Raw genomic sequence first — 22586 nt, 5'->3', positions numbered from 1 at the left:
CTGGCCTGCTTGCTCATACATAGAACCTCTTTGTGCCTCTCCCTGTTTGGGATGGATGGGAGGGTGGGTCTCCAATCCTGGCATCCAATGAAATGTGGACATGTTTAAAGGGGCACATTCAATGCAAGAAAGGCTGAACCAGCGCAAACAGGAACTGAGCAGGAAGAGCAAACAGTCTCTCCTGCATTGTGGATCTCTGGGGGGATATTTGCTGAAACATTTCACAAGCACTGAACGAGGTTCTGGTGGGCCCATTGGTGCCCATGGGCACCACGTTGGCTACCCCTGGTATACACTAACTCCAGAATCTGATTCACCACAGGGACAGGGCCTGATGGTGACCACGAACTGCTGAGCTGCCTCTGCCTCTGAAATCACATACGGAACAACAAATCCCTGGGGAGGCTCAACACCACTCCCAAGATTGCCTCCCTTTTTTCTGGAGGGTGAAGATGTTTTAAATTCAGGAGTGGGAAACCCTTTTCAGCCCAAGGGCCGCATTCCCTCCTAGGCAACTTCCTGAGGGCCGGATGCCGGTAGCGGGGAAGGCCAGAGGCAAAAGTGGGGCTAATATAAATGTTATTTTTATTTATTGTTATACATCCCCCATGTAAAATATCAGGGTGATATACAACAAAATGTCCAAGTACAATAAAACAAAACACTATAAAAATGATCCAAAATAATCATACTGGCTCAAGTAAAGAAGCTTGTTGGCATAAACAGATCTTCAAGAGATGTCTGAAAATGAGTAGCGAGGATGCCTGTTGAAATTTTGTCATCGTACAGTAGGCTAGTTTTGACACACCCACTCCCCTCTCTGTCCTCCATCTAGACAAGCAAGATTATTATTATTGTTGCCGTTGTTATTATTATTGTTGTTGTTTTATTATTGTTGTTGTTTTATTGTTATTATTTTATTGTTGTTGTTGTTTTGTTGTTGTTGTTTATTTCTACCCCGCCTTTTGGCCAAAAGGCCCTCAAGGCGGCTTGCAAAAAACACAAATATAAAAATACATCAATAAAAACAATACAGTTTACAATTTACAATAGGCAATACATAAATAAATAAATGTGGGTGAGAAGAAGGATGGGCACAGGAGAAGTCCAAAGGAATGGATCTTGAGGGGAAAGACCTGGAGGAGAGATCCTTTCTCCATGACGACCAAGACGATGGGTTAGCGCCACTGCCACTGACTGCCCCAACCCAGATCATCAAATGGCGCCAGTCTTTTCACTCCTGGGGCTTCCCTTCTGGCTCCTGCGCCTCCTCCTGCCCTGCTGGCGGCAGCAGTGGCTTGGGTGGGCCGGTGTGGGCCTCGAAGAGCTGCTGGAGGCTGACGGCGTGCCCCCTGCGGCTCAGGAGGGCCTCCAGCCAGGGCACCAGGGCAGCATGATGCTGAGAGAGGAGCGGCTTGGCCGGGGGATACCACACAACTTCCACAGTGATAGAATGCTGCTCTACTGCTGGTAGCACAACTCCAAACCTTTCTTACCAAAGTCTGCAGCCTTTATTCTCCATTGAGTTAGTCTATTTAGTTTAATAGGTCCTGTTTACAGAAAACAGTTTCTGCTAATTATCAGAGTCCCAAGGAGCCAGGAGAAAATACCTGAGATGCGAAACAGGATCAGTGAAGGTATGGCGTCGGGATAGCTCTGAGAGCCAGCTAAAGAAGCCTGGAGGGCCATGTTTGGCCCCCAGGCCTAAGGTTCCCCACCCCTCCTATAGACAGACTCACTGGGAGTTTTGCTCAACTCTCCTAGAGATGCGCCTCACCACCTGCGCTATTGCACATGCCCCTTTTCTCTCACCCAGTACCGAGTCTCAGCACCAGCTGGAGGGACCGTGTTTTAAAGGCGGAATGGGGAACCTGTGGCCCTCGAAAGGCTGTTGGGACTCCAGCTTCCATCATCCCATTGGCCCAGCTGGCTGGGGCTGATGGGAGTTGGGAGTCCATAAGAACAGGACCAGGGCCCGCTGGATCATGCCAGTTGCCCATCTAGTCCAGCATCCTGTTCTCACAGTGGCTAACCAGATGCTCCAATTGGGAAGCCCATAAGCATCACCTGAGTGCAAGAGCACTCTCCCCTCCTGTGGTTTCCAGCAACTGGCATTCAGAAGCATACTGCCTCCAATCATGGAGGGAGAGCATAGCCATTGTGGTTAGCGGACATTGATAGCCTGATCCTCCAGTCCAGCAACAGCTTGGGAGGACCATCGGCTTCCCTCTCCTCTTTTAAAGTGACAAAAACACTTGTAGTGTTCGAGCCCTTTTAGAAAGTCTCTGCGGAGTTCCATGCAATAGACAGGAAATTTACAAACGCTAAAGGAAAATTTTATGTATATAGCTTAGGACTCTATCCAACTGAATTCAGTGGGGGAAGACTGAGTAGAAATGAACCCAAGTGACAAATATCCATTAATTTAAACAGGTCTACACAGCATAAAACATTTAATTTGACCCTTACAGTGTGTGGGGTGGGGTTGATGAAGCAGATTATAAATAAACAAAGCAATTGAGATCCATAATGAAAGTCAATCACTTAGAAGAAAGGCTTGTTTATTTATCAGTTTGTTTTTCACATTTTAAAACAATTCTCAGGATGGCTTTCCAAACATGGAAAAGAATAATACAGTAATAAAATATAGCAAAAAACACACCTTTTAAAAATCTACAAGAGCAATAAAAGGCAGCAAAACAACAGAGACTTTTAAGAACTTCCCCTTATAAATTTACAGAAGGGACAGATAGAAAAAAGGAGAGGCAGATAGTTTTTTTCCCCCTGTGTGAGCTAGGATCAGAACTCTGATGGAAGATTTTTCCACACTTGTAGCATTTAGAAAGTTTTCCTCCATATGAATTTGTTCATGGCTCGTACTGAACTTCTTTCCATACTGAAGCATTCAAAATGCATCGCCCCTGTGTGGATTATCTAATGTGAAAAAAGGTCTGAACTCTTGATGGAAGCTCTGGGTTGTATCCCACTAAATTTGACTCAAAGTAGGCCCATTGAAATTATGTTAATTAATAGGAATGGGTCTACTCTGAGTCAAACTTAGTGAACCTAGGTCAGACACATCCATTAATATCAATGGGTCTATTCTGAGTAGGACTAGCACTGGATGCAGCCCTCTGTCTACACTCCATTCATTTCTACGGTTTCTCTCCTGTGGATTCGTTGATGAGAAGTGAGGTATTTACTACTAGTAAAGCTCTTTCCACACTCTAGGCATTTAAAGGGCTTCTCCCCTGTGTGGACAGTTTGATGAGAAATAAGGCTGGTGCTGAAAGAGAAACTCTTGCCACACTCCAAGCATTTAAATGGTTTCTCCTTTTTGTGGATTTTTTTATGGGAATTGAGGTATTGGCTATTACTGAAGTTCTTTCCACATTCCAAGCATTTAAAATATTTCTCTCTTGTGTGGATTTTTTTATGTGAATTGAGGTTGGTTCTGTAACTAAACCTCTTTTCACACACTAAGCATTCATATGGTTTCTCTCCTGTGTGAATTCTTCGATGTGAACGGAGGTTTGTGCCATCACTGAAGCTCTTTCCACACTCCAGGCATTTATATGGTTTCTCGCCTGTGTGAATTTTTTGATGTGATGAAAGGGTACCTCTCCTATTAAACCTCTTTCCACACTCCAGGCATTTATATGGTTTCTCTCCTGTGTGGATTCTCTGATGGATAGTGAGGTATTCAGAAGTACTGAAACTCTTTCCACACTCCGCGCATCTATATGGTTTCTCCCCTGTATGGATCCTGCGATGGGAAGTGAGAGTTGTGCTCCGACTGAAGCTCCGTCCACATTCCAAACATTTAAATGGTTTTTCCCCAGTGTGGATCCTCAGATGCTTTTTAAGGGTTGATTTATCACTGAAGCTCTTATTACAGTCCGAGCATTTAAAGGATTTCTCCTCTGTGTGGCTTTTCCAATGAGCAGTAAGGCTCAATTTACAACTAAAGCTGTCCCCACACAGAAGGCACTGACTCCTTTCCTTTCCTTCATCCATGTTTTCTTGGACTGAGATTTCAGAGACCTCACCATTTTCAAAAGCAGAAGATTCCTTCCTCCCCTTCTGTCTTGCTTCAGTTTTTCCTCTCTGCTCTTCCCCCCCCTTACATCTGCTTAATTCCAAGAACACACTGAGTGGTTTTCCACTCTCTGGCCCATCACCTCCTGGGAAGAAAAGATACAGTTAATTAGTAAGCCCCCAGGTTCAAGGTTCTTGTATTAATTTACAAAGCTCTGAACAACTTAGGTCCAGGATACCTTCGGGACTACCTGAACCCTTATATCCCAGTTCAATCGCTGGGATCGTGTAAGAATGTTGCTGATTGTCCCACCAGATTGTTGAGGCTCATTTGACATCACCATGAAACTGAGCAGTCACTGTTACTGGCCCATTCATGTTGAATTCTCTTCCAACAGAGATTCAGCAGGTGCCTTCTGCATCAACTTTCAAACGCTCGCTGAAAACTTTTCTTTGGCACCAGGTTCATGCAGACAATTAAGAAAAACAATCTCCATACTAATCAGCTGGCAATCTGTTGTAATTTTTGTCTATGCGTTTATTATATTATAATTGTTGTAAACCGTTTTGATGTTTTTAAATAAAATTGTGGCAGACAAAGTTTGTTATAAATAAACAAGAGAGAAGCTGAGGCTGAAATCAAAGAACTAACACAATTAACTGCTGTTGTGAGTGACAGAACTGAAGAGGAGGAGAAAAGGTAGGTACATAGGAACAGGTTGACATTAACTGTAAACTGAGGGAGGCTCGGAGGGTAGTGGCAAAGGAGAGGGACTTTTCAGTTGTGGCTCCCCATCTATGGAATGTGCTCCCCGGTGAGGTCCACCTGGTGCCTTCAATGACATTTTTCAGTGCCAGGTAAAGACTTATTTTTTCCCATGCATTTAACAGACTAAGGCTGCAATCCAATACATGTCTTCTCAGAGGTAAGTTCCATTGGGTTCAATGGTAAGTGTATACTGGATTGCAGCCTAAAATAATGTTTATTATTTATTGTGTTTATATTCTATCCTTCCTCCCAGAAGGAGTCCACGGCGACAAACAAAACGCTGAAAACACTCTAAAACATCTTAAAAACAGACTTTAAAATATATTAAAACAAAACATATTTAAAACCAACTTTTTTTTAAAAAAAGCTTTAAAAGCATATTAAAAAACAATTCCAACACAGATGGAGACTGGGACAAGGCTTTTACTTAAAAAGCTTGTTGAAAGAGGAAGGTAGGCACCAAAATGATAACAGAGATGGCCTATCTAGTATGTAAGGGGAGGGAATTCCAAAGGGTAGGTGCCACCATGCTAAAGGTCCATTCCTTATTTTGTGCGAAACAGACCTCCTGATAAGATGGGATCTGCAGGAGGCCCTCACCTGCAGAGCTCAGTGATCGACTGGGTATATAAGGGGTAAGACGGTCTTTCTGGCATCCTGGTCCCAAGCTGTACAGGGCTTTGTACACCAAAACTAGAACCTTGAACTTAGCCCGGTAGTTAATGGGCAGCTATGTTGCGTGTATTAGTGTGCTGCCAAAGCTTTCTGTAGGTGTACAGAGGTGGTGATTGTTTTATTATTCTGTCTTATGATATATTTACTTTTGTTTTTAACCGTGTTGTAAGTCGCTTGGAGACCTTCGGGTAACAAGCAATTAATCAATCTAATAATAACAATAATAATAACAAAAACAACAACGTGTTGTGTAGCCCAACTAATCACTGCTTTGAGATCTTTCCTGAGTAACCTGCGATTCTACAAAGCAAATAAGCACCTTCAGTATAATACATGTAAAAGAACAGCTCTCCTGGATCAGGGCAATCCAGTCTAGCATCCTGTTCTCACAGCAGCCAATCAGATGCCTGTGGGGTGCTCACAAGTAGGGGCATGAGCACGATAGCCCACCCTCACTCGTGATTCCCAGCAACTGGTACTCAAAAAAATGTAAATGTACTGCCTTCAATTCTGACTTATGGTGACCCTATGAATAGAGTTTTCATGAGGCTGAGAGGCAGTGGCTGGCCCAAGGTCACCCAGTGAGCTTCATGGCTGTGTGAGGATTCGAACCCTGGTCTCCCGGGTCGTAGTCCAACATCTTAACCACTACACCACACTGGCTCTCACAACTGGTACTCAAGGGGAAGGAAACAACTGTCCACAAAAGGAAAGCCAATTTCCGAAACACAACAGGAGCCTTCAGTAAGTTGGATGTGGATGTAGAGTATTACATTTTGCCTCTAAACCCATTTGAAAGTTTAGTTCTAAACTCCTCCCATGAACCTGTATGACTAGGGTCAAAAATACCTAATATGCTAGCAGCAGAAACATACCAAGAGCTGAAGAGCATAAAAGAGGCATTGGGGAATGACTGAGGTCTGGAAACTTTGAAAGCTTCCTGATCTAGACAGGGCTGCCATGGGGCCCACAAGACTACTTGCTCTCCTCTGCACCCAACAGCAGGGTGGGTGGAGGAGGGGAAATTGGAAAAAAGTCTCCCTGTATTGCTTCTTTTGCTGATTGAAATCCCTTGCTAGGGCGTTTTCTGCTCATGACCACTTATATTCTGATTGAAAGGGGGAGACCTTCAGGGAACAAAGAAAGCAGATGCGGCGATGGGACGGAGGAGGAGGGGAAAGAAAGTCCGTCTCCACTCAGCACATAGTGAAACTATGGAACTTGCTCCCACAAGAGGCAGTGATGGCTACCAGCATGGATCCCATGAAGAGGATTAGACAAATTCACGGAGGATAAGCTATCAGTGGCTACTAGCCGTGATCCCTGTGCTCTGCCTCCATAACCAGAGGTGGGATGCTTTCGAATATCAGTCGCTGGAGACCGCAGAGGAGAGAGCTGCCATTGCGCTCGGGTCCTGCTTGCGGGCTTCCCACTGGGGTATCTTGTTGGCCGCTGAGAAAACAGCATGCCGGACTAGATGGGCCACTGGCCTGATTAAGTAGGCTCCTCTTATGCGTTTACCCTGTGCAACTTAAGTCCCACTGAAGTAGAACCTCCATGTTCAGAGGCAGTACAACTGAAAATGACAGATACTCAGAAGGCAGAGCAGGGGGGCAGGGAGCGTGACTAAATCCTTCATGCCCTGTTTGTGAGCTTCCCGGAGGCCTCTGGCTTGCCACTGTGAAAAGCAGGATGCTGGACGAGATGGCCCTTTGGGTTGATCAAGAACAGGGCAGGCCTGATGACAGCATCACCTTCCTCCCTCCAGAAACAAGCAAAAGAGGCAGCCTCTGACATCCGCGCCATCTACTGTGGCTTTGACAAAGGTCTGCCAACTCCGGACTTTTGGGGAAGAAACCCCAGAAGCCAGCTGGCCTGGAAGAGGAGGACTCGGGGTAATGAAAGGGAGGCAGAGGGCAAAAAAGAGCACCCATACTTTTTTTTTTTAAGTACTTGTAAACAGTTTTGTGTCAAGCTTGAGGAAGAGGGAGCCTTACCCAGAGAGGCCACAATCCCACAATCCTCCTCCATGGCTTCCCTGTGCAGGGCTCTTGGTCCGGATCCAGTGGGGCTCGCTCCTCCTCAAATAACAGCCACCTCCTTGAAGGTCACCAGGTCCTACAAGAAAGGGAGAACGCTACTGGATTTTACATCCCTTCTCTTTAAAGCACAATAATAATTTTTTAAAAGGCTACTCAGGCAATGACGGCTTCGGATTACTGTGAATTTCTTGCTGACGGGCTCAGTCCAGATGGAGACTTATGGCATTTCTGTAACATTTGAGTCGATTAACAGATAGGCACATGCAAACACGACAGCTGCCTTAAGCAGAGATGAGCGTAGCTAGAGGCAATCTGCGCAGCACATTTTACATTCTTCAAACCTGCCACCGCCCTACATCAGATCCCTCACAGACGCAAGCCGAGATGTTCCTAAAGATCCTTTCCACAACCCAAAGCTGGATCTCTCCTTGCCTCCCTCCCTTTCTCTCTCCCCAACTCAGAAATTGCTGTTCCTTTACACCAGAGACAGCCAATGTGGTGGCCTTCCAATGTAGCGGACTACAACTCCCATCAGCCCCAGGCGGTTTGGCCAGCAGTCAGGGATGGTGGTAGTCCAAAACATGGGCTACTTTTACTTGACACACCCAAAGGGAGACCTAAGTTACATCATCCATAGGTAGGGAGCAAGGGATGCAGAAAGCATACCCCCTACTCTAACACTTTCCCCCTCCCCATTCAGAACACTGCCTGGCTATTTGGAGCAATTAGCCGGCAAGCTCCCTAACAAAAGGAGCTGGCAGGAAGGTTCGCCCAGTACGGGACACCTTGCCCCTTAACCTGTTTCTGCCGACGCCTTGCAACCAGAGAGCAATATGAATGAGAAAGAATTGGGGGTTTAACAACGGTGCAGAACACTGCCCTGCAAGGTGAAATGGATAATAATAATAATAATAATAATATAGGAAATTATATGGGCTGCCCAATAACACAGCCCTGAACTGTACTGTATTTTTGCCAGCCGTAACACTTGTCTGCCTTGCATGATAGTGCCATGCCCCGCTGCTTGTTGCTTTCCAGTTTTTGCATTCCATTCGACTGGGTAGTGACTCCCTTGTTTTGGTGGTTGCTTTGTGGAACCCTCTCCTTTCTGGGCAGTTCACAAAGAGAACAGACACGATTAAAAGCAATGGGGAATGGCTGCAGCTCAGAGGGCGAGCACCTGCCTTGCATGCATAAGGTCCCAGTTCAATCCCCGCCCCTGCATCTCCGGGTCGGAGACTCCTGCCTGAAATCCTGGAGATTTCCCATCAGTGTAGGCACTACTGAGCTACATGGGCCCAATGATCTGACTTGGTGTAAGGCGGCTTTCTACGTTTCTGTTACTTACAAAGCATAAGACACTGGCATAGTTGGGACAAGGGCCGCCGTAGCTCAGTGGCAGAGCATCCGCTTTTCATGCAGATAGTCCCAGCTTCAATCCCCAAGGGCATCTCCAGGTAGGGCTGGGAGAGGCTTCTGTCTGAAACCCGGGAGAGCCACTGCCGGTCAGTGTAGACATTAGTGAGCTAGATGGACCTACGGTCTGATCCAATAGAAGGGGGCTCCCTACATTTCTATCGCGGCATGAGATTGGTGCTTGGCTTGCTCTTCTGAGCCCCCCCTCCACCTCAGGCCTGCTTGCTATTCTCCAGGCTCTGGCACGGCTCCTCCCCTCTGGGCTGCCTTGCAGTTTCCACCCCTGACCTGCTGCAGCTCTGTGGAGTCCCTTCACAATGCGGGGGGGGGGGGGGGCGGAAGAGAAACTCACCTGGGTCGGGCAGGTCAAAGGCCGGTTTCCCTCCACAGAGAAGGTGGAGGCAAGCAGCGATGGGTGCACTTCGCCCCCTTATTCATCCACCACCTCCAGCCTGGCAAGAAGCTCTTTGCTCCCTCCCTTGCAGCAACCGCCACCTTCTCTCCAAGGACCCTTTACGAGACGGGGGGGGGAAGGAGGGGGGGCTTTGCTCTGGAGGACAAACCCCTCTCCCCCCTCCTCCCCACATTTGCTTCCTCTCTAGGAATCTCCCTCCATCGGCTCCTTTAACCGTTTAGAAGACCAAGTGTCAAAGTGTTCGGGAATCCAAGGCTGCAATCTGGTGCGTCGCAGGCGGCCGCGGGGGTGTAGTCGGGTCTTAGACCCCTTACCTTTCTGAGAGCAGGGTCCCAATGTCTCCAGCATCCTACAGCATGAAAGGGGAGCGCATTAGCCACTGAGAAGAGTCTTCTAACATGCTTCCTTGACTTTTCCTGCTGATTGGAGCCAATCAGAGTGAAAGGAGATGAGTCAGCCACAGAGAAGACTCTTTTCAGTAGCAATCACTTGCCCCTTTCCTGATTATTAGCTCATAGGAATGTCTGTTATTGTGTGAGACGATATTAACAAAGATCTCAAAAAGGGGGATGTGTGTGTCTCTCACAATCGTGAAGGGCCCCTGCACTTCTGAATTTGCCACTACACTACTGACCACAGGTAATGAAACCTGTGGCTCTCCATATGTGGCTGGATTTCACTGGGGGAACTGCAGTACCCCATACATGTCCACTCAAGTGCTTCGATCTGCAGAACAGGCACTGTTACATGTGCCGCATAATACTTGTTTGGCACTTGTAAGAAATCGTTCTTTTAGTGTGGCAGCACTTACTCTTTGGAACTCCCTGCCTATTGACATCAAGTAGGAGCCTGTGCTGTCTTCTTTTCAGTGCCTGCTTAAAACTTTTCTGTTTAGGCAAGTCCATCCAGAAACATAGATGTTGATGTGTTTTAACATTTTCAGTCTGTTGCTATTTTGATTGTTTTAACAATGTTTTTAATTACTTGTTTTTAACTGTTCTGTTGACCATTTTAATGTCTTTTGTAAACCGCTTAGCAGCTTTTTGCAGTCAAATGGGAATATAAGTTTCTCTAAATAAATCAAACAACTAAATATCTGGAGAGCACCATGTTCTCACCCTTGAGATCCACAGTTCCCTGGAGGAAGTGTGGTGTAGCGGATAGTGTCAGATTGGGACCTGGGAGACCAGGGTTCAAATCCTTGCTCAATCACAACGCTCACTGGGCGACCTTGGGCAGGCCAGTCACCATTGCTTAGCCTAAGCTACCTCACAGGGTTGTTCGGAGAATAAAGTAAAATAGAAGTCCAGCAACCTGTGCTCATCCTGCTGTCCTCTTTTCTCCCAATTCTGCATCCCTCCCACTTGCACAATTCACATTTTTGAGCCCCTAAGGGCATCCTTCCCCAACCTGGTGCCCTCCAGATGTTTCAGACTACATCTCCCATCACCCCAGCCAGCATGGATGCAATAGTGTAGTGGCAAATACAGACGTGCAAGGACTCTTCATAACAGCCACAGCCACACCCCATTCTAAGATTATATAACCTTCTAAGGTTACAGAATAATCTGGCCAGGTTTGAATCGTGCTTTCTGCTTCTCTATCACTGTCACCATTTTGACTGTCCTTTCTCACCATCAGAGATACTGCTTGAATTACTGAATTCTGTGTGCGTGTTTATCTGTTGCTAACAAACTCCTGGATAATGTAATGGGATGCTAGGATTCACTGTTTCTTCTTCTGCAGTTACAGAATTCTCACTCTCCACAACGTGGCTTTTTGAAGTAGGAACTAATAGGAACTCCTTTCACTTCGATTGGCTCCAATCAGGAGGAAATGACAAGGAAGCAAGTTTGAAGACTCTTCTCAGTGGCTAACACACTCCCCTTTCCTGCTGATTGACTCATAGGACATTGGAGATATAGGGACCCAGCTGAGACCCAGCTCCCAAAAAAGTAAGGGGTCTAAGGCCCCCTGGAGACCCTGGATGACTACACCCCTGCATGGATGGCGCCAGGCTGTGGAAGGCTGCCCTTAGGAGCATGCATTGCAAATTTTGTTGCTGTTATGCACGTTCAAGTCGATTACGACTTATGGTGACCCTATGAATCAGCGACCTCAAAGAGCAACTGTCGTGAACCACCCTGTTCAGATCTTGTAAGTTCAGGTCTGTGGCTTCCTTTATGGAATCAATCCATCTCTTGTTTGGCCTTCTTCTTTCTCTACTCCCTTCTGTTTTTCCCAGCATTATTGTCTTTTCTAGTGAATCATGTCTTCTCATGATGTGTCCAAAGTATGATAACCTCAGTTTCATCATTTTAGCTTCTAGTGACAGTTCTGGTTTAATTTGTTCTAACACCCAATTATTTGTCTTTTTCGCAGTCCATGGTATGCACAAAGCTCTCCTCCAACATCACATTTCACATGAATTGATTTTTCTCCTCTCTGCTTTTTTCACTGTCCATCTTTCACATCCATACATAGAGATCAGGAATACCATGGTCTGAATAATCCTGACTTTGGTGTTCAGTGATACATCTTTGCATTTGAGGACCTTTTCCAGTTCTCTCATAGCTGCCCTCCCCAGTCCTAGCCTTCTTCTGATTTCTTGACTATTGTCCCCATTTTGGTTAATGACTGTGCCGAGGTATTGATAATCCTTGACAAGTTCAATGTTGTCAACTTTAAAGTTACATAAAGTTTCTGTTGTCATTACTTTAGTTCCTTATTTGGTTTTTTTAGCTGCTTTTGAATTGTTTGTGTTTTATTTTTTATGTACACCGCCCAGACAGCTTGCTATGGGCGGTATAAAAGTTCAATCAAATAAATAAATAAATAAATAAATAAATAAATAAATTTGATCTTTATATTCTTCTGGAATGTTATTTAAATTGTATTTTGGCATTTGCTTTGTTGTTCTTCTTTAGCTTTACTCTGATTTTCGATACGACCAGTTCATGATCTGTACCGCAGTCTTCTCCTGGTTTTGTTTTCGCAGAAAGTATGGAACTTCTCCATCTTCTGCTTCCAATTATATAATCGATTTGATTCGTATATTGACCATTTGGTGATGTCCACTTGTCCAGTCGTCTTTTCGGTTGCTCAAAAAATGTATTTGCCAGAAACAAATGATTGGCTTCACAGAATTCAGTAAGTCTTTCCCCTGTTTCATTTTTATCTCTTAAGCCCCATTTTCCCACAAGTCCTAGTTCTTCTCTGTTCCCTACTTTTGCATTCCAGTCCCCCATGATTATCATCACATCTTGTTTTGGTGTGTGATCAATTTCTTCCTGTACCTTTGCGTAAAATCTCTCCAATTCCTCTTCTTCTGTGTTTCCCTTGGAGCACAGGCTTGGATGATGGTTATATTAGTAAGTTTCCCATTTAATCTCATTGATATAACTTGCTCAGACCTTCCATTATAGCTCCTAATTGCTTTTGCTACATCACTTCTCACTATTAAAGCAACCCCATTTCTTCTTAATTTCTCATTTCCTGCATAAAATATTTTGTAGCTGCCTGATAGAAAATGTCCTATTCCAGTCCATTTTAATTCACTCACACAAAGTATTATAATGTTGATACGTTCCATTTCTTGCTTGACAATTTCTAACTTTCCCTGGTTCATGCTTCTCACATTCCATGTTCCTATTGTGTGCATTGTAGAACTCTGGACTCTCGTTTCGCATCTGTGCACATCAGCCTCTGGGCTTCCTCTCAGCTTTGACCCAGCTGCGTCATTAGTCACAGCGCTACACGTACTTGTCCTTTGTTCTTCCCCAGTAGCTCGATGAGTGCCTTCTGACCTGGGGGTCTTATCTTCCAGTACTATCTCGTGTTGCATTTTGGATACTCTGTTCATAGGGTTTTTGTGGTAAGAGGTATTCAGAGGTGGTTTACCGTTGCCGTCCTCTGAGTCTGGATGCATCTTAGTCTGGTGTCTCAGCTTGGACCATTCTGCGTTGGGTGCCCCTACTAGGAGTCTAGCCTCTTGCTCTAGACTCCTGATGGCATTGCTCTCAGCTTCTTCAACACTCTCAAACCGCCTCATCACATTTAGGTGTGCATCTTTCCCTCCCCCCAAAATCCTGGGAACTGTAGTTTAACGCTCACAGAGCTACAATTCCCAGCACCCTTAACAAACTACTGTTCCCAGAATTCTTTGTGAGTGGAGCGTTCCTCAATGTATGGTGCGTACACAGCTCTGGAGCAGTGTTTCTCAACCAGTGGGGTGCCCCACGGTGTGTGTGCATATGAGGATTTGGGGGCTGGGCAAGTGTTTAAAAAGTGTATATGCAATATAAGTAAAATCTGAATCTTTTTTTGTAAAAAAAAGTACTTTGATTCATTTTTATTATTAAGACCAAACTCTTATTTATAATTAGACGTCACGATATTTCAATCCTTTTGAAAATTCATATAACATAATTAGGGGAGCCTGGTTTGAAGGGCGTGGGATTAAAAAACTTTTTTTAATGCTAGCTAAACGGGGGCATATGACAGATGCTCTTGGAGGTCGCTGATTCATAGGGTCGCCATACGTCGTGGTCGACTTGGAGGCACATAACAACAACAAACGATGAGAAACGGTGGTCTGAAGTTATTTTGCTGCCTGGTCTCCTAAGGGTTAAATGCAGCGTGTGAGACGGAGTCCTAGAGAGGAAGGGAGGGAAAAGAGGAAGGGGAGCGTGTCCTCTAGAGAAAAGGCCTCTCCCCGTCCCGCTTTGCGAAGTATCCTTGCAGAGAAGCCGGAGGTGGGTACACGGAGGGAGCAAAACGGTGAGCATTGCAAGGCTGCGGAGCTTTCCCTAAATAGCCCTCCTCTGCCCAGCGCCACCTTGTGGCGGGGGGGGGACTGGCCTTTGTCTTTTCAGCCCAGGGATGATTTAGTGAGTCCCTCTTCTTGCATGGGGGGGCGGGGGGGGCGGAGGAGACCCACAGAACTGCAGGAGCAAGGGGGTAGTTATGCGGGGTCTGGGGAGTTTTAGACCTTTTACTTTTTAAGGACCAGGGTCCAAGCAGGATCCCTATGTCTCCTGCATCCTATAAGCCAATCAACATGAAAAGGGGAGTGTGTTAGCCACTGCGAAGAGTTTTCTGACATGCATCCTTGTCCTTTCCTGCAGATTGGAGCCAATCGGAGGGAAAGGAGGTGAGCCAGGCACTGAGAAGATTCTTCTCAGTGCTATCACTCTCCTCTTTCATGTTTATTAGTTCCTAGGCTGATGAAACTGAGGTTATCATACTCTGGACACATCATGAGAAGACATGATTCACTAGAAAAGACAATAATGCTGGGAAAAACAGCAGGGAGTAGAAAAAGAGGAAGGCCAAACAAGAGATGGATTGATTCCATAAAAGAAGCCACAGACCTGAACTTACAAGATCTGAACAGGGTGGTTCATGACAGATGCTGTTGGAGGTCGCTGATTCATAGGGTCGCCATAAGTCGTAATTGATTTATATCCCACACTTCCAGCAAGGCTCCTTGAAAGAGAAAAGGATCTCATTCTCAATCCCACAGCAAAAAAAGCAGGGAGGGGGTGTGGCTGTGATTAACAGGAAGGGACCCTGCACTTCCAAAGTTGCCACTATGCTGCTGTGCAGCAGAAGGAGGGTGGGTGGGAAATGCAAGGGTGTGAAGTGGGCGGGGGGTGGGGGCAGGAAGGAAACCCTAAGGGGAGAACAGCCCCAGCCCCTGACTGTAGAGTAAGACAGGGAGGCACCTGTGGGGAGCAGCCTGAGAAGGGCAAGCCTCGGTGGCCTGCCATAGGGGTTGCCAACCTGTGGCCTGTGGCCCACCAATGGTCCATGAGGTCCCCAATGGTCCGGCGCCAGGTAAAGACCTTCTTATGCTCCCAGGCATTTTAATCATTTTATTCTTTTTTTTTTTAATCTTGTAATACTAATCCTTTTATCATCTTATATTTTGTTTAATTGTATTTTGTTTTCATTGTGTCTTATATGTTTTGTGATTTTATGATGATGATGTATGTATTTTATCCTGTTCTGTTTACCGCCCTGAGAGCTACTTGCTATGGGCGGTATATAAATGCAACAAAATAAAAATAAATAAAAATAAATGTTCAGGTGTTCTGCAGCATGTACGCATTCAATATTCATATTGATTCTTAATTGTATTTTATTGCTTTCCCCCTTCTACAGAACGCAGATTGGAATAATATAAGAAGTGAAAGCAGCAATAAAACACAATTAAAACTCATACAGCAACTCGCACAGCGCATGACAGTTGCTACCACAAGCAAGAAAAAAAAGTTAAGTGGCCTGTGAGGTGGGGGGGGGGGAGAGTTTGGAAGCTTCTGGCCTACTAGTCATGATGGCTATATTACCTCCAGGGTTTGGAAGCGGGGATTAGGAGCCTGCTGGCTCAGGCCACTGGGCCATCTAGTCATAAGCACATAAGGAGAGCCTGCTGGATCGGGCCAGTGGGCCATTTAGTCCAGCGTCCTGTTCTCACAGTGGCCAGCCAGGTGCCCATGGGAAGCCGGCAACCAGAACGTGAGCGCAAGATTGCTCCTCCTGCAGTTTCCAGCAAGTGGTATTCAGAAGCATACCGTCTCCGAGTAGGGAGGCAGAGCATAGCCGTTGCGGCTAATCGCCTTTGATAGTCTTACCCTCCATCAGTTTGTCTAATTCTCTTGAAAGCCATCCAAGCTGGTGGGCCTCACTGCCTCCTCTGGGAGCAAATTCCACAGCTTAACAACACACGGTGGAAAGAAGCACTTTCTTTCATGTGTCCTGAATCTTCCAGCCTTCCGCTTCATTGGGTGTCCACGAGTTTTAGTGTTACAAGAGAGCAGCAAATCACAAGGTGTAACCAAGATTGTTCTTGTTCTGCCAAGAACAGGGGAAGAACTGTAAACACTGAGGAGGAAATGTCTTCTCTTTCAGCTTCTGGGGACGTCTGAGGCTGCAGCAGTGCATTTCAGTAAGAGGATCCTGCTGGACCCAGATCAAAGGGCACTGCACAGGGAAACCATGGAGGAGAAATCGGGAATAGAGACCTGTCTGGGTAAGACTCTCTTTTTCTCATAGCTGATAAAATCAGTTGACAGGTTTTAAGAGATGGTTGAAGCCTTCTTTTCTCTACTCTTGTTACATTTCATCACCGAGTCTTCCTCTTCCAGCCGAGCCGGCTTCTAGCGTCTCTTCCCAGGAAGCCCTGAGCTGGCAGACCTTTGCCAAAGCCACAGTAGATGGTGTCAGGCTTGGATCTACCACAGTAGATGGTGTCAGAGGCTGCCTCCTTCCTTGCATCTGAAGGTAGCGAAGTGATGCTCCAAGCCTGCAATGGGGAAGGGCCTTAGCTCAGTGAGCAGAGCACCTGCTTTGCATGCAGAAGGTCCCAAGGTCAATCCCCGATAGCATCTCCAGGTAGGGCTGGGAGAGACTCCTCTCCGAAACCCTGGAGAACCTCTGCCAGTCAGCGTAGACAATACTGACTGAGCTAGATGGACCGAGGGTCTGACTCAGCAGAACACAGCTTCCCATGTGCCTGTCTCATATGCGCAGATAAGACCATCATTTTGTTGTTGATATACGCCTTCAAGTCGATTATGATTTACGGCGACCCTATGAATCTTTTTTGGATATATTGATAGGATGTTCATGGTAAGAGGTATTTAGAGGTGATTTGCCATTGTCTTCCTCTAAGCCTACAGCACCTGGTATTCCCAGGGGGTCTCCCATCCAAGTACTAACTAGGCCTGACCCTGCTTAGCCTCCGAGATCAGACGAGATTGGGTGTGTTCAGGGTAGTATGGCCGTAGGCAAGACCATCATACATGCTCTTTTTAAAATCAGGCCAAAGATCTACGTAGTCCAGGATCCAGCTTCCCACGAGCGGGGCGTAAAGGACTTAGCCCCCACCCAGCCCAGTTGTTCCTTCCAAGCAGCTGGTATTTTAAATCATTCACCCCAACAGACCAGCCTCCACTGCAGGTTAGCGAGCAATTTCTTATGCACCGAAGTTCCTCATTGGCAAGGGAGGTGCACTCTGTACATTCCTATGTCCTTTATTTCTGAGCTCAGTGGCAGAACACCTGTCTTGCGTGCAGAAAGTCCCAGGTTCAATCCCCTGAGCTAGATGGACCATTATGTTCCTGTTGCAAGTGGGAGAGGGCGGTTGTGCTCACTCCCTGCACGTGTGGAAGAGGCATCCCACTCCCTGCTTGTGGGCTTCCCATTGGGGCATCTGGTAGGCCATTGTGAGAACAGAATGCTGGACTAGGTGGGCCTTTGTTCTGACCCAGCAGGGCTCTTCTGCACGCTTGCGCTGATGGCGTTTCTCAGGGTTGAAGAACAGAGGATGATCCAAGGAAATCTCATAGGAGGAATTGTTCAGCCTACAAAACGCCAGTTTGCTGTTTGTGCCAGCCTTCTCCTCCTCCTCTGTTCTGTCACTCAAAATGACGGTTAATCGTGCTAGTTCTGGCATTCACCAGCATGGTGCCTGTGGGTGCCAGTGTGCCCACCAGTACCTTTTAATGAGCCCATCGAAGGTCTCGGTGACTATGTCCTGGAAAACCCACAAGAGAGACCGTTTGCTATTCCTGCTTGGTTCCTGTTTGCGTTGCCTCCGCCTCTCCCACATAAAACACCCCTCCTTAAACGTGCCTGTGTTTCAATAGATGTCAGGACTGGACAGCCGCCCTCCCTTCCATTCTGAACAGAGGAGAGGTGCAAAGAAATGTTCCTGGTGCTGTGCTCCAGGGGGTTGCCCTCAGGGGCTAAGGTCTTAGTCCAAGGAGAGTAAAGCCTTTTACCAAAACGTTTACCCGAGAGAGCCGGGTTCCGGGAGCAGCATAGTCTCAGCAAAGGAAGGTCAAGGACAGAGAATCAGTCTATGTCCAAAACATGATCTAGAAATGCGGTCAGGAAACAGTCAGTGCTGGCAGTGAAGCAGTATCAAGGATTGCTTATTCATGAGTTGACCCTTTACTCTCGAGTAGACTATGAACCCAAAGACACACACTGTCTTGTCACTCTTTGGCCTGGACCTGAAGCTATTGGGCCCGATGCTCTCAAAGACTTGGGGAGGCAGTTCCCCCTCTTCTTTTGACTGTCCCAAGGGGTTCTTCATCAGGAATTAACCCAGAGGGCCCCACAAGGGGATCCTCAGCATTGGATTCGGGGGTGGGGGTGGCTGCCTGTTCCTCAAGTCCCTGGATCGGTGGAGTATCTGGTTCATCTTCTGAGAACTCAATGTCTGGCACTAGGTCAGGGTTAGGCATGGCAGGCCATGGCTGATGTAGGTGCTTTTCCCCATTGATGGGGGCATACCTACACTATTTTGTGGTCTTGGCCCTTATTCTCTATGCCACACCCCCATAGCAGCCATTTTGTATGAAGCCATGTTCCCAAGACAGCCCACAGCACTCTCTCAAAATTCCAAATTTTCCCACTGGGCCAAAAAAGATTGGTGATCTCTGGGCAAGCTGGCTGATTTCAGAAGCTGTTTCTCTCTTGGGCTCTTATAAATTAATCATCTCTCCTTTTTCCAGGACATTGTGGGAGGGAGAGTGAGAATGAAGGAGAACCATACAGGGAATTGTTAGACAGAACCCGACGTGAAGAGGAGGAAGAGCAAAGAATACAACCTGAAGCAAAACAGAAGATAAATGAATCCTCTGCCTGCCAGAGTGCTGAGATCTCTGAAATCCCAGTCCAAGAAAACATGGACAAGGGAGAGGAAAAGAATCAGTGTCTTGTGTGTGGGGAAATCTTCACTTGTAAATCAAGCCATATGTCTCACTGGAAAATCCACACAGGGGAGAAACCATTTAAATGCTCAGACTGTAACAAAACATTCAGTGATAAATCAACCCTGAGAAAACATCTGAGAACCCACACTGGGGAGAAACCATATAAATGCTTGGAGTGTGGACAGAGCTTCAGTCAGAGCACCAGCCTCACTTCCCATCGCAGGATCCACACTGGGGAGAAACCATATAAATGCCTGGAGTGTGGAAAGAGTTTCAGTACTTGCAAATACCTCACTATCCATCAGAGAATCCACACTGGAGAGAAACCATTTAAATGCTTGGAGTGTGGAAAGAGCTTTAATAGGAGAGATGCCCTTACTTCACATCAAAAAATCCACACAGGAGAGAAACCTTATAAATGCTTGGAGTGCGGAAAGTGCTTCAGTAACAGCAAATACCTAACTTCTCATCAAAGAATTCACACTGGTGAAAAAGCATTTAAATGTATGGAATGTGGGAAGGATTTTAATAAGAGGGATGGCCTAATTGCACATCAAAATATTCACAAAGGGGAAAAACCATACAAATGCTTGGAGTGCGGAAAGAGCTTCAGTAGCAGCAAGTACCTCACTTCCCATCAAAGAATCCACACTGGAGAAAAACCATTTAAATGCCTGGAGTGTGGAAAGAGCTTCAGACAGAAGATAAACCTCACTACACATCAAAGAATTCATACAGGGGAGAAACCATATCAATGCTTGAATTGTGGAAAAAGTTTTAGTCAGCAGACTAACCTCACTGCACACCAAAAAATTCACACGGGGGAAAAACCATATAAATGCTTGGAGTGCGGGAAGAAGTTTAATCACAGCACAAGCCTTACTTACCATCAACAACTTCACACAGGGGAGAAACCATATACATGCTTGGAGTGTGGAAAGAGCTTCAGTACAAGCGCCAGCCTTACTTCACATCAAATTATCCACACGGGGGAGAAGCCGTATAAATGTGTGGAGTGTGGAAAGAGGTTTAGCGATAGCAGAAACCTCCGTTCACATCAAAGAATCCACACAGGGGAGAAGCCATATGAATGTTTGGAGTGTGGAAAGAGATTTAGTCATAGAACCAACCACAGTTCACATCTAAAAATCCACACCGGGGAGAAATCTTTTAAGTGTTTGGAGTGTGGAAAGAGCTTCTTTTTCAGCACCAGCCTAATTTCACATCAAACTCTCCATACAGGGGAGAAACCATATAATTGCTTGGAATGTGGGAAGAACTTTAGTAGTAGCAAATACCTCACTGCTCATCAACGAATTCACACCAGAGGGAAACCATTTAAATGTTCAGAGTGCGGAAAGAGCTTCCGTCAGAGTTCAGATTTCACTTCCCATCAAAGAACCCACACAGGGGAGAAACCATATAAATGCTTGGAGTGTGGAAAGAGGTTCAGTACTAGCAAATACCTCACTTCCCATCAACGAATTCACAGTGGGGAGAAACCGTATAAATGCTCTGAGTGTGGAAAGAACTTCACTCACAAGACAAACCTCACTAAACACCAGAGAATCCACATAGTGGAGAAACGATAGAACTGTTAAGGAGTGTAGAATTTGTTTCATTCAAAATACATTCCTGGGGTCGGTTTTGGAGTCACTGATAATGAATGTAGTAGATCTTAATCCAAGATGGAGGTACTATTGCTTGGGGTTCTGATGATCCTCTTTGGGATGGAATTGTTCTTTCTCTGCAGAAGCATGTCTGAAGCTTAGGGATGTCCTTAGATCCGGTCCCGCTGCTGAAGAGTTATGAGTGGCAGTGGAAAGGATTACCTTATACCAGCCTTTCCCAACCAGTGTGCCTCCAGATGTTGTTGGACCACAACTCCCATCTTTCTTGACCATTGGCAATGCTGGCTGAAGCTGATGGGAGTTGTGGTCCAACAACATCTGGAGGCACACTGGTTGGGAAAGGCTGGTATAAGGTAATCCTTTCCACTGCCACTCATAACTTTTATGTACACCGCCCAGAGAGCCTTCGGGCTTAGGGCGGTATATAAATAAAATAAAATAAATAAATAAATAAACATCTGGAGGCACACTGGTTGGGAAAGGCTGCCTTATACCATCTTTAGCTGGTAGACTGCCTCTGCCCTTTCTCAAATAACAACATCTAGTCTCTGTTGCTCATGCTCTGGTCCCTTTCAAGTTACATTCATACTTGGGGCTGCCTGTGGGGATGTTTTTAAGCCTTTATTGTTCAAGGTTGCCAAGCTGTCCACTGGGCAATCAGACTGGAGCCTATCATTCTGCATTTGTAGCCTCTGCACTGGGACCCATTTCATTCTGGCTTCACTTCAAAGTGTGGATCTTGACATTTAAAGCTTGGAACTAGAGTAGCTTAAGAATCCCTTCCAGCTGTATGAGTTCTGCCCAAGCCTTCAAATCATCTACAGAGGTTCTGTGTTGTATTTCTGATGTACAGCCAGTGGGTGTGAAGGATGGGGCCTTATCTGTGTAGTCGCCAAGTCAGTGGGACACCTTGCCGAAGTCAGCTCACCCAGCCCCATCGCTACTCACCTTTCCTCAAGAAACAAAAAAGAGATGGGCCGTTTTCAATGGGCTTTTTTTTTCTCATACCACTTAGGTGCATTTGTTGTAGATCTCTTTTCCCATGGCTGCCATAGTGGGGTGTTTTCCCCCCCACTGATCTCGAGTTAACTGAAGTTGTAGCTTAAATGTTTGTAGACTTTTTTAATGATGATATTTATTTTTTCTGATCATGATTGTTCAATTCTTTATTATGTTGCAAATGAACCACCCCGATGTGATTCACATGGCGGGGGGGGGGAATGTAGTATTGAGCATCTGCTTTGCATGCAAAAGATCCCAAGTCCAATCCCTTGGCATGTCAATGTGGGCCTGGGAACATCCCCTGTCTGAAACCCTGGAGAGCCACTGCCGTTCAGTGTAGACCACCCTTCTGCAACCTGGTGCCCGCCGGATGCTCGGGACAGCAACGTCTATTGTAGCCTGTGCTGGCTGGAGCTGATGAGGGTTGTACTCCAGAAACATCTGGAAAGCACCACAGACCGTTGGTCAGACTTGGCATAACGCAGCATCCTGTGTTCCTAAGATAGCAGCTGATCTTTGGGAAAGAGCCTTAGCTCAGTGGCAGAGCACCTGCTTTGCATGCAAAAGGTCTTCTCTAGTGGCATCTCCAGGTAGGGCTGGGAGTAGGGTTGCCAGGTTAATGGCCTGAGACTGATTCTGTATCTTTAGGAGAAGAGACAGTCAGCCAAGTGCAGGTGTTCTTGCAACCCTGTAATGGGAAAAACCACAAGGTGGAACTCTCCCTTCCCCCTGCACAACCTCTCCAAGAGGTCTTCTGTATCTTTAAAAGTTGTGCAGGGGGAAGGGAGAATTCTACCTTGTGGTTTTTCCTGTTACAGAGTTGCAAGAACACCTGCACTTGCTGACTTTCTCTTCTCCTAAACATACAGGATC

The 22586-nt window shown here is 46.1% G+C and overlaps 2 protein-coding genes and 1 non-coding gene across 8 annotated transcripts; 1 reads left to right on the top strand and 2 right to left on the bottom strand.

Annotated features, from left to right (window-relative positions):
* Positions 1-2561: 2561 nt before the first annotated feature.
* Positions 2562-9505, bottom strand: LOC133381395 (gastrula zinc finger protein XlCGF8.2DB-like). Of its 3 annotated transcripts, none has more exons than XM_061620482.1 (3): positions 9293-9505; positions 7480-7619; positions 2562-4184 (listed from the first exon to the last, which is right to left on the bottom strand). In XM_061620482.1, the coding sequence occupies exons 2-3, from the start codon at positions 7511-7513 to the stop codon at positions 3139-3141; spliced, it is 1080 nt and encodes a 359-aa protein (XP_061476466.1). In that variant the 5' UTR covers positions 7514-7619; positions 9293-9505; the 3' UTR covers positions 2562-3138. The 3 variants fall into 3 exon arrangements, with proteins under 3 accessions (XP_061476466.1, XP_061476464.1, XP_061476465.1); XM_061620480.1 differs by having other exon boundaries at positions 7480-7600; positions 9293-9504; XM_061620481.1 differs by lacking the exon at positions 9293-9505 and adding an exon at positions 8873-9195 and having other exon boundaries at positions 7480-7600.
* LOC133381379 (gastrula zinc finger protein XlCGF26.1-like) lies at positions 9312-20969 on the top strand. 4 transcript variants are annotated; one of them, XM_061620440.1, is made up of 4 exons: positions 9312-9620; positions 15521-15630; positions 16268-16388; positions 18880-20969. In XM_061620440.1, the coding sequence occupies exons 3-4, from the start codon at positions 16355-16357 to the stop codon at positions 20670-20672; spliced, it is 1827 nt and encodes a 608-aa protein (XP_061476424.1). In that variant the 5' UTR covers positions 9312-9620; positions 15521-15630; positions 16268-16354; the 3' UTR covers positions 20673-20969. The 4 variants fall into 4 exon arrangements, with proteins under 4 accessions (XP_061476424.1, XP_061476425.1, XP_061476423.1 ...); XM_061620441.1 differs by lacking the exon at positions 9312-9620 and adding an exon at positions 12385-12505; XM_061620439.1 differs by lacking the exon at positions 9312-9620 and adding an exon at positions 13847-14109.
* Positions 17029-17147, bottom strand: LOC133382493 (5S ribosomal RNA). Its single transcript, XR_009761976.1, has one exon. It is a non-coding gene; the product is annotated as a 5S ribosomal RNA (ribosomal RNA).
* Positions 20970-22586: the final 1617 nt, after the last annotated feature.

This window comes from Rhineura floridana, chromosome 3 (genome assembly GCF_030035675.1).
Source record: "Rhineura floridana isolate rRhiFlo1 chromosome 3, rRhiFlo1.hap2, whole genome shotgun sequence".
Taxonomy (NCBI): Eukaryota; Metazoa; Chordata; class Lepidosauria; order Squamata; family Rhineuridae; genus Rhineura; species Rhineura floridana.
The sequence above is the reverse complement of the archived record's forward strand: the minus strand, read 5'-3'. Positions and strand labels throughout refer to the sequence as shown.

What these genes read in the sequence shown, in the direction of transcription:
- LOC133381379 (XM_061620440.1), top strand. Translation starts at nt 16,355, where the DNA reads ATGGAGGAGAAATCGGGAATAGAGACCTGTCTGG. An exon ending in GGGAATAGAGACCTGTCTGG is followed by an intron (nt 16,389 to 18,879) that starts GTAAGACTCTCT and finishes TCCTTTTTCCAG; the next exon opens with GACATTGTGGGAGGGAGAGT.
- LOC133381395 (XM_061620482.1), bottom strand. Translation starts at nt 7,513, where the DNA reads ATGGAGGAGGATTGTGGGATTGTGGCCTCTCTGG. An exon ending in TGGGATTGTGGCCTCTCTGG is followed by an intron (nt 4,185 to 7,479) that starts GTAAGGCTCCCT and finishes TTTTCTTCCCAG; the next exon opens with GAGGTGATGGGCCAGAGAGT.